General features: G+C 36.4%; 3 protein-coding genes across 3 annotated transcripts in view; all 3 read right to left on the reverse strand.

The window, feature by feature from the left end:
* Nucleotides 1-1,025: 1,025 nt before the first annotated feature.
* On the reverse strand, nt 1,026-3,343 carry LOC103480335 (C-type mannose receptor 2-like). The gene is made up of 4 exons (XM_008435224.1): nt 3,310-3,343; nt 2,898-3,149; nt 2,342-2,677; nt 1,026-1,372 (listed from the first exon to the last, which is right to left on the reverse strand). Exons 1-4 carry the CDS (start codon nt 3,341-3,343, stop codon nt 1,026-1,028), a joined length of 969 nt encoding a protein of 322 aa, XP_008433446.1.
* A 2,101-nt stretch (nt 3,344-5,444) lies between these two features.
* On the reverse strand, nt 5,445-6,007 carry LOC103480298 (lithostathine-1-beta-like). The gene has a single exon (XM_008435181.1). It carries the CDS (start codon nt 5,986-5,988, stop codon nt 5,668-5,670), a length of 321 nt encoding a protein of 106 aa, XP_008433403.1. The 5' UTR covers nt 5,989-6,007; the 3' UTR covers nt 5,445-5,667.
* Nucleotides 6,008-6,768: 761 nt separating this feature from the next.
* Nucleotides 6,769-11,498, reverse strand: part of LOC103480336 (C-type mannose receptor 2-like) — an 8,809-nt gene continuing 4,079 nt past the window's right edge. The window contains exons 2-5 of the mRNA XM_008435225.2: nt 7,923-7,997; nt 7,341-7,727; nt 6,912-7,256; nt 6,769-6,815 (exon numbers count right to left, since the gene is read on the reverse strand). Coding sequence (XP_008433447.1) covers nt 6,769-6,815; nt 6,912-7,256; nt 7,341-7,727; nt 7,923-7,956 — 813 coding nt within the window. The 5' untranslated portion in view covers nt 7,957-7,997. The remainder of the gene's footprint in view (nt 6,816-6,911; nt 7,257-7,340; nt 7,728-7,922; nt 7,998-11,498) is intronic.

Genomic DNA, 11,498 nt, shown 5'->3' on the forward strand with positions numbered 1-11,498 from the left:
ACTCGTTTCCTCGGTCAAATTGAACATTTACCAACATGGGTCACTGAACAGCAGCAACATTTAATGCTTCATCATTTGAATATTCAAACCAGGGGAGTGGGATTTTCCTCAATCAAAGAGCTGACTGTTCATAACCCGGCAGAGGAAACAGGATGCTGACGTATGTAAACCACTATCGACATCCAGGATAATAATTAAATCTCCTGAAACCTGGTGAGGATCAGTAGAAATATTTTAATATTTAACTAGATTATCCAAGTCTCTCTGTTGGACTAGAAAATTATAACAGTTTCCAAATTGTTTGACTAACTTCTTCAAGAACAAATCCATCTGTGTCAAAGCAGCAACGATGGAAAAAGCTTTGCTGCTTTTATCCTACATTCAGTAATTTAGAATTTTATGGAATAGATTTTTTTGTGCACATTAAAGTGTTTTGGGTGTTTTAATCGAGTAACAAACACACATTTCACTCCCTGTGCTTCTTTCTCTCCTCCGCTCACAACTCCTTAACTTTTAAACCGTTTCCAACTTTTTCTCCTTTTTCATCTCTGTGTCCTTTACATTTGACATTAACCCCAGACAAATTCTAAAACAGTTTAATATATATTCACCTTGTAAGGCCCAGCAGATGCTTGTTGCTTGGTGTGAGGAAGCATTCAGACATTAAACGCCTCCAAAGTTCAGCTCATAAAAAAATTTAATCTTTTTCTTCCATAGCTCAGACTTCAACTCCACATTTATCTCTGGTTTTTACATAAAGTCAGGTATCAACCTATGACTCTGGTCATGTGAGCAGGTTTAAAGACTTTATTACTGAAGGAAAACATACGTTGTACGTGAAGGATCACAACACAAAAGCAAGAAATTCACTCAAATAAGCTCACAACACATGATCTGATTTGATTAAACATATGGACATTCTTTCACACCCCACAAAAAATGTAAACTTAATTATTAAAAATAAAGCTGCAGTATATAATATTGTAGACAGAATAAACGGCTTCTTACTAGTGACTGTGTGAGATTTATTTCTTAGAACAGATGAAATTAAACTTTTCAGCATCATTTCTTTTGAACCACTGATGTTCTCCTCCCGTCTCCATGGCTCCAGACATGTCACAGTCGTCCATCGGTGGATTTGAGGCCCAGGTCTTATATCTGACCACCTCATCACTGACCCAGAACCACAAATCCAGAGTGCAGGCGTAGCTCAGTCCCATCCAAACGTAATCAGTCGATGCCTCCTTGACTTTCTCCTGGATCCATCTCTGATCATCCATGTTGGTGATGGTGACCAGGTCATGGTGGTGATCTCTGCAGTAGTACAAGGCGTCCTCCCAGGTTTTATTTTCTTTAATCAGGATCACATTATCTGTCATATGATCAACACAAACATATTATCACTTAGAAAATGATGGCGATGAACAAATTTTATCAAGAACAACAGGTATGTCTTTGGTCCTAAACCAGAGGTGGTAGAGTAACTAAGAATTGCCCTCCAGTAAGAGTAGCACTACTTTAAAAGAAATGACTTCAAGTAAAATACAATATATACAAATAAAAGTACAATTTTGGTAAAAAGCACAGTGACTGATAATAGCATCTGATTTATTATTTCAAGAAAATATCATCAGACTGGCTAAAATATAAAGGAATGATTAAAAAGTGGTGCTTTAAAGACAAAAATAATGTAAATAATCCAACTCCATACCATAATTTCAGAATAAATTGAGGCAGACAGAACATTTCTAAATCACATTTTATTAACATAAATCTTGTGAAACAAATAGCATAGCTGTAGTTAAAGTTTACACAGTATATAAAAACATGCTAAAGTAATTCTAGTGATGACATAAAGAAGTCATTGTGTTTTCACTTAACCTCCAGCAGGTGGAGAACAACATTAGAACAACAGAGCTTGTGTATAAAAAGAAAAAGGAAGTCTCACTTTCACATCAACTGGTTTGGGTTTTGATCCAGAACATTCTTGCTTAAAATATATTTATTCCAGAAATATTAATATTTAATATAAATAAAAACACTAACATGATTATTTAATCCAGAAATATTATTCTAGATAGAGCAGCAATATTTCAAGTAAAAGTAGAAAGTATTGTGGTTTAAAACTACACAAAGTACATTTTATCCAAAATGCTACTAAAACACATTTCTGAGTAAATGTAACTGGTTTCTATCCATCTCTGGTCCAAACAAAACATTTTTGGGCTTTTGCTTGATGCAGGGAAATTTTCTATGAGACAAATGAATTAATACTTAAAATCTGAAATCTCGTAGTTCTACTGTTGACATAAACTTGTAGTGTCTGTTTACATCAACTCACCATCATAACAGATGAAGGGTTTTTCATTATCACAACTCATATTCGTCCATCTGCCTTCACCATCAAACTTAGTCATGGCACATTGATCACTGATGTATTGCTCATCATTACACTGTAGATTCCAGTGTCTGAAAGAGAAACTGCTTCCATCTGACCACCTCCAGGTGTCTCTGAACAGACCAATGTATGGTTGATCCATCAATTTCTCCACTTCTCCATCCAGTACCTGCTTCGTTCCACTGATCAGGTCTGTGTGTTTCTCTCTACAGTAACTCTGAGCTTTCTGCCAGGACTTCCTCTCTTCAATAAAGTGATATTTATGGGTTGTATTAGTTTCTGTGGAGTAATCAAACACATATATGTTTACGTTGTTTGAACAAAACATAAAAATAACTGTTAAAAATATGAACATTCTCACCATCATAGCAAAGGAAAATATGCTGATTAAGGCAGCCGGTGTCTGTCCATTTGAGATTTTTATTCATATGCACACAGTTCTCATGTATTAATTGATTTCCATTATCAGTTGGTTCTCCTGCTGCCCAGTTTGTCTCACTTTCATCAAACTCCACTCCAGGCAGAGACCAGAACCATGTTCTGTTAAATTCTGGTTTATTGATCAGACCAATCCAAGCTTCACTCTGATCTTCAGCTGAGATGTTGATGAGTCTCTTCATGTCCTTCATGTTAGTCACTGTGACCAGGTCAGTGTGTTTCTCTCTGCAGTACTGCTGAGCTTCAGTCCAGGTCTTATTCTCATTAATGTAGTGAAACTCATAGAGCTGACAGTCCATGAAACAACACTGAGCTGTAAACAGTAAACATGATTATATTAAATTAGGAGAACTTCATCAACACAAACAGCTATAATTTGCAATAAAATACAATTAGAATTGTTTTTCATTAACATTTCTGTGTGATAACTCAGAGGTAACTCTGTTTCCTCATAGTCTTTCAGATCAACTTACCCATCAGGAAGAGCAGAATCAGACTCCACTGCATCTTTGCTGTCAGATGAATTATTTTCCTCCAGCAGTTTGTCTCTGTTGGATGAAGAACATTTAAACAGTGAAAAGCTGCAGCTCTCCCTCCACTGGACAGAGAAACAATGAGAGCAGAGAGACCAAGATGGACAGAGAGAGACACTCTGCTCCTACTTTACAATGGCTAAATATATTTTTTAACATAATTTGATAAATACAACATGTGTATATTAATAAGATCAAGTAAAAGCTTCGACAGTCTGCTGAAACGTACATTGGCTTTGTTTTTGTCCTCGATGGATGTTTTCTTGCTGCTCTCTTGAAAACTCAGTCAAATGTTGTTTCCCAGCTCGGATCACTGAACAGCAGCTTCATTTGAATGTTTAAACAGCAGAGATGATGCGTTTCTTATGAAGCAGCTTATAAAACACAGAGAGGAACAGAATATTACAATGAGACAGACCAACATGACCTCAGTGAATCTATTTATTCACCTGCCTGAGGAAACCGCTCCAGGTTTCACTCAGACTTTATGAGTTACCAAACTTAAAAAAAAGAAAAAAGAAAAAAAAAAGAAAACCACCACCTCTCCTCCAGATTGTAATCCTCCTGCCTCAACTTGAAACCTCGGCTTCCCCTCCGAATCTGGTGATAAACACATCAGTGAAAAAGACACATGTCTTCCTGGACAGCCCACCCTGTCTCTCCACCCACAGGTCCTATAAGCACCTGAAAATAAACTCACTTATCTGTATACAATCATTCTGTTCTCTGTGACTAAACTAACATAAAAAAAAAAAAAAAAAAAAAAAAAAAAAACACACCGGGCTGTTTGCTTAAACTGCCTGGACAAAAACCCCTGAAAACAAAGACCTGATGTTTTCCTGGACAAGTTTCTCGTTAGACTAAAGTCTTGTTTCCCAACACTGGTCTCCAAGGCAGAGACCAATAGCTGTTTTCCTGCTTTAATACGCGTGACTCTTCTTCTTCTATGGTTTTTTGGCTGTTGGTAAACAACAAAATCGGTGCATTAACACCACTGAGTGATATGGATTGTTCAGAATGTCACTCAAGAATGAAATTCTACTGAATAACTGTGTTAATTTACGATAACAAAATATTATCTGATAGATTTTACTTTTCAAATTGTTTCTAAATAAATCAACTAAATCTGATTTATCTTTAAATCCATTCAATTGTTGGATTAATTGTTGTCTTTCTCATTTCTCCCGTCTTCTTTCGGATTTTATAAAACCAACATCCTTTTATTTCTTTCTTTCTCTCGTTGCTTTTGCCATTTATCTTTCAATACACCTGATTCAAGACTGTTAATCAGCCATCAGTTGAAATCAGCTGGACTGAAGTGTGGAAACAGCTAAAACCTGACGGGCAGCGAGTCTTCAGGACCAGGGTCAGGAAACAGAGCGGTGAGGGAACATGCAGAGCAGCAGCTGCTCCTCTCATGTCAGCAAAGCTGCCATCTTCCCTCTGATTGCACATGAAAATATACAACACAAAACTCCATCAGGGTGTAAAGGTATGGAAATGTTTCACTGTCATTGACTAGGAAATAAACACTGGAGCAATATTTTGTTGTTTAAACGATAAAGTTTCTCCAGTAATGAGATGAAGAGGCTTAACTTCCTGATCCATGTGGAGTAAACCAATCAGAACAGGCCACACCCACTGGGGGAAAACCGGCAACTGTGATGGAGGAAAACACTGAAAATCATGACGGAGAAAGTGAAGAAAATAGACAAGAGAAACCTTCATGTTCTCTGAAGAAACTCTCTGTATCGTAGCATGTCTGATTTCAGAGGAATCTCGTTTCCTTGTTTATTTCCAAACAGTGAGATGTTGTTCACTACGGGCTCAGTTTGACTCCAGGAAGCAGGAAATGCTACATTTCTGAATTAATACCATCAACGCTCCTTTTAAAGCCCAGCAGAGGCTTTTGATAGAGAGTAAACAATTAGATTTTTAAAAGTGAAAAATGTTAAAAGAAGACAATAATTATTTATTTTATTTCAAAATTCATCTTTGGCAAAAAAAAAAAACGACATTGCAGTAAAATTAGGAGTTAAATGTAAACTAGACCATAGCAGTTCTAGTTTGTTTGAATGTTCATTCAATATGATAAAGAAAACTGAAAAAGTAAAGCAAACCCACTCCAAGGTAATTTAGTTAATCATAAGCAAAGTGTTTAAAATGTCCTGGTAATTCTTTCACATAAAGCACAACATTTAATTTTATATGATACATATAACAACAAACCATGATTCAAATTAAACATGCAATGATGAAAACAGAGGAAATAGTTTCTCACAGGGGACAGTTTCAGATTTAATTCTTAGAACAGATGAAATTAAACTTCTCAGTATCCTTTTTTTTAAACCACTGATGTTTTCCTCCCGTCTCCATGGCTCCAGACATGTCACAGTCGTCCATCGGTTCACCTGAGGCCCAGTTCTTGTAGCTGACCACATCATCACTGACCCAGAACCAGAAATCCAGAGTGCAGGCGTAGCTCAGACCCATCCAGACATAATCAGTCGATGCGTTCTTGACTTTTTTCTGGATCCATCTCTGATCATCCATGTTGGTGATGGTGACCAGGTCATGGTGGTGATCTCTGCAGTAGTACAAGGCGTCCTCCCAGTTCATCGCCTCTTTGATCAGGATAAATTTATCTGTCACAGAATTGATCAACACAAACATTACAAAATCATAATAAAGAACTAATTTAACAAAAACAACAGGTAAGTCTTTGGTTCTAAACCAGAGATGGTAAAGTAACCAAAATATTCCCTCCAGTAGGAGTAGCACTACTTCAAAACAATTATTGTCAAGTAAAATAAAAAGTAGTTGTCTAAGAAATGACTCAAGAGTAAAAATTTCATTAAAAGGATACTTTAGTACTGAGTAACTGATCATAACATCTGATTTATTATTTCAAGATGATGTCATCATACTAGAAAAAATATAAAGGTATGTGCAAATTGTAATATTTTGAAGACAAACATAATAGAAATAATACAAATGTACAAAATAAATTTTAAATAACACATTTAGGCAGAAGAAACATATTTCCAAATCGATTTTCGTCAACATATAAACTAATACTTGAACAGTAGGAAATATATACAGGATATGTTATAAATAGGTAAAGTACTTCCAGTGTTCACTGTATTTTCACTTGACCTCCAAATGGCTCAGCAGGTGGATAATAACATGAAAACAATAGAGTTTGAACAGGATCTGCAGGTTATGGGTCCAGAGCGTTTTTGCTTAAAATATGTTTGGACTTTATTCAATAAATATCCACAAATTTCATAATAATATAGCACAAGTAAAAGTACAATATACTGGGGTTTATGACTACTACTAAAGGTACTTTTTTCCCCAAAAAGTTATTAAAGTAAATGTGAATATACTATGCACCTCTCATATTGACAAAACGTTGAGGCTTTTGTCTGATGCAATGATGTTATCTGTGACATACATTAATTAAAACTTAAATCATAAATTACACAAATACTCACAGTTGTATTTTTTTAAATAAACTTATATTTGGACTAACAACTCACCATCATAACAAATGAAGGGTTTTCTAATATTACAGTTCTCATTCTTCCATCTTCCTTCACCATCAAACTTAGTCATGGCACATTGACCACTGTTGGGTTGGTGATTGTTAAAGTCATCATTCCAGTGTCTGAAAGAAAAACTGCTTCCATCTGACCATCTCCACGTGTCTCTGAACAGACCAATGTATGGTAGATCATTGGAGTTTATCAATTTCTCCACTTCTCCATCCAGTAGCTGCTTCGTTCCACTGATCAGGTCTGTGTGATTCTCTCTGCAGTAACTCTGAGCTTCCAGCCAGGACTTCTGCTCTCTGATCAAGTGATATTTATGGGTTGTATTAGTTTCTGTGGAGTAATCAAACATATTTATGTTTATCTTGTTTGAACAAAAGAGAAAAAATCAAATGAAAAATAGATGAACATTCTCACCATTGTAGCAGATGAAAATATGCTGATTAAGGCAGCCGGTGTCTTTCCATTTGAGATTATTATTCACAATCACACAGTTCTGAGATCCTTGAGATCCTCCATCATTTGGTTCTCCTGGGTTCCAGTTTGTCTCACTTTCATTAAACTCCACTCCAGGCAGAGACCAGTACCATGTTCTGGTACCATGTGTTTGATTATACAGACCAATCCAAGCTTCACTCTGATCTCCATCTGAAATCTTGATGAGTCTCTTCATGTCCTTCATGTTAGTCACTGTGACCAGGTCAGTGTGTTTCTCTCTGCAGTACTGCTGAGCTTCAGTCCAGGTCTTTTCCTCTTTAATGTAGTGAAACTCATAGAGCTGACAGTCCATGAAACAACACTGAGCTGTAAATTTAAAACATGTTTATGTGTTTACCCTCTAAATACAGACTTCTAAAGTAAAACACTTTGTCTTTACAAAAAAAAAATAAATATTCTCATTCTTTCTGTCTGATAAAAATCCAGCAGACCTCCTGGCATTCCAGCTGACTTCAATGTTTCAGAAACCAGAGAGTCTAGTTGTGTTTCAGATCAACTTACCCATCAGGAAGAGCAGAATCAGACTCCACTGCATCTTTGCTGTCAGATGAATTATTTTCCTCCAGCAGTTTGTCTCTGTTGGATGAAGAACATTTAAACAGTGAAAAGCTGCAGCTCTCCCTCCACTGGACAGAGAAACAATGAGAGCAGAGAGATGAAGATGGACAGAGAGACTCTCTGCTCTGCGTTTTTTTTATCCCAAAAACCATAATATTAAACATGACAAAACACAATTACAATTGTGAAATTTACAATTTATCCACATGAAAAGTTAAGTTCAGACATAGATTAGTAACTCACATTCTCTTAATCTTGTTTCACCTAAAGCTGTTCTCAGTAGATTTATGTCTTTCCTTCGTAGCAGCCAGATCTCTACTAACACAACTCGCTATAGAATTTATTTTTAAACATTTCATCATTTGTTTATTCAAACCTCACGTGTGGCAGGGTGTGGTGTTGACATTCTGCTCATGAAAGAAATCATTTGTAACCTGCGCTGATGTTGTTGGGCTTCCAGCCATGAAGGGCGTGTTGGTGAACCCACAATGCATTGCTTTAGCATATTTTTAATTTCAACAAGAAACAGAAGATTTTCACATCATGGAAATGTGACGTCATGTAACAAAATGGCGACACTAAAGCCTGTCCACCAACCTCTAACATGACCATTCTTTCTTTCTTATTCTATTTCCTCTGCTTTCATCAACAGATGCAATCTAGACCAATGAATATGAATTACTCAATATGATTATTAGCTTAAACAATCTTAACAAATAACCTCTTACCTTTTCTGACTTTTGTCTCCTGTACTGTCTGTGGGTCAAACATGATGATCCTTCTATGATCCTTCTCCTCTAAATCATCTGTTGTCAGCTGAGGTACTTTTAGTCTCCGTGGAAAACTGGGTGTGTTTGATGTGTGTAATAGAACATTTTGTTTTTAGCCTTATTTCATCTTTGATGCATTGTTACCATTTATTTACTGATTATATCTGCTGTTTTATTTATTTATTTATTTATTTATTTATTTATTTATTGGTATTTCTGCAAGATGGGTTTTTCCATTAAAGAAGTTCCCAGATAATGTTAAAATGTTTTTGCAGCTGTGATAGAATAAGAGACCTGAAGACATCTTGGGTAAAATGCCTGATCTGGAAATTGTCTTGAAGGATCGACTGACTGGTGGAATGTCGTTTGACCCAGAATCCATGACTAACTGACAAAGAACAATTAGAAGTTTTTCCTGAAATCCTTATCCGTTCTCTTTCCTGCCATAAAATCATCCCCTCCAAGAGATGAAGGACAGATGATGAGGTGGGGATCAGGATTGTCTCTGTGGTCCATCTGGCAACAGAAATCAGACTTTGGGTGGGTCTTTTCCTTGGTGTCACTATGTAACAATGTGATGATGCTGGGTTCAGGGCTCTTCTGACTGCGCTCAGTGAGACGGGTCTTCGAACGCTTTCGCCTTTGAATATAGAAAAATGAAGACAAAGATTAAACTTTCTCTTACTAGTGAAACAGATACTCATTCTTTGATCAATTAAATTTCCATGACGTGTTTTTAGAGCAGCTGGTAACAGAAAAAGTAAACTTTACACAGATGCAAATAATGGTAGCAGATCCCTCTGTTCTCAACCAGGAAGTTGTGTTTCCCCCGATGCAAAACTAGTAGATCAGGGGAAAGGATAGAAAGTTGTTCCCTTTTTATTAATTTAATATTCATTTTAAGTTTTATAGTTCACAGTGTGTTTCAAAATTATCCATCCCCCTTAAACTTCTCTGTTTTAGCAAGTCCAAAATTCTGATCAGTTTAATGTGATTTTATTCATCTTGTGTTTCAGAACAAGCTGAAGGTGATTTTGTCTCAGTTTGGAGATTCAGACGTTGAGGACGTCACAAGAGTCGAGTTTGGAGAAAATGAAACCATGAATGGTTTTCTCCTRTCTGGGTTGATGTGTAAAATAGTTTTAACTTTGACCAAATGATGCCACTGAAAGAAGCTTTTCCTGACTACAGAGTAAATTAGATCTTAAATGTAAAATCCCAATCAAAGTTTGAATGTTTTTCTTTAAATTAACGTCAAAGCATTAACACGTCGAGGTATTTCTGCCAAATATTCAGTCGTCTGTTAGCTTAGAAATAAAAACATTCTGACCAAAACACTGTTTGGCATCAAAACATATAATCCAGTACACAATGGAGCGCCATGGCAACCAGGCTAAGGAGTCAACAGGTACTGAGTTAGAGTTGCTCTAAATAGCAGCAGATAAGTTAAAATAAAATTGGGCCAAAATGGAGCCTTGAGGGACGCCTCATGAGAAAGAGAACCAGAAGCGACAAAGTTATTCATCATGACAAAGGAGGTTATGTCAGAAATGTATCTATTGATACAGATATATTAATATAGTCTTAGACTATTTTAAAAAGAGCAAACAGGCACATAACAACCTAAAGCTTGAGGGAGATGAAATTCATTTCCTCTGTTTTTTCTTGTCTTCTGGCTGCAGAAATGTAACAATTGTCCTCCAGTCCTTCAAAGTTTGGATTCTCCTTACAGAACCAGAACCAGAAGTTAGTCAAAGCTCAGACCCATCCAGACATGATCAGTCGATCTGTTCTTGACTTTCTCCTGGATCCACCTGAAACCTTATTTTACTACACATATGTCCGTGTCATGTATTGATTTCACACTTTATTTGTTATAAAGATGTAAATAACATTTGAGAGATAAGAGCCATACAGATAAAATAAACTATGAAACACTTTATTAAATCAAGAGCACACAAAATAGGCATAAATAAAACACAGTTGTTTGAAATGCGGTTCTGATACCTGATGAGTGTTTATCAGAAAATCTCACCATCATAACAGATGAAGGGTTTTCATTCTTCATCTGCCTTGACATGATGCATAATTCCAGGTTTTAGATCTAAATTTTTATATAAAACACATCAGGTATTCAGAAGCTTCCACACTAATGAAGCAGAAGATAAATAGTGTCTCTGTAACATGACTCAAAAGTCTAATAGCATTTTTAGAGAAGCAAATTCACTTAGATGTACAGATTCACAATTAGTCAGCTGTTCTCAGACAAACATGTTATTTTTCCCAGTCCTTAAACAAACATAGTAAAAATGTTTCCTTAATCTAAAAGAAACACAGTAAGATCAGCTTCAGTTAAAGGATATGATTATTATTTTAGACATATCTGAAATCAAATACAAAAGCAGAACAAGTTAAGCAAAAGGGAGAAAACATTTCATTTAGTAGAACAGATGAAATTCAACTTTTCTGTGCCATTTTTTTGGAACCACTTATGTTTTCCTCTCGTTTCCATGGCTCCATACATGTGACAGTCACTCGTCTGTCCAGCTGAGGTTTTGTTCTCATGACCAGTTGGTGGACAGACCCAGAACCACACACTGAGACGGCAGCTGAACCGCAGACCAATCCAGACAAGATCAGTCGATGCCTCCTTGACTTTCTCCTGGATCCATCTCTGATCATCCATGTTGGTGATGGTGACCAGGTCATGGTGGTGACCTCTGCAGTAGGTCAAGGCGTCCTCCCAGGT

Source organism: Poecilia reticulata, linkage group LG18, assembly GCF_000633615.1.
Source record: "Poecilia reticulata strain Guanapo linkage group LG18, Guppy_female_1.0+MT, whole genome shotgun sequence".
NCBI lineage: Eukaryota > Metazoa > Chordata > Actinopteri > Cyprinodontiformes > Poeciliidae > Poecilia > Poecilia reticulata.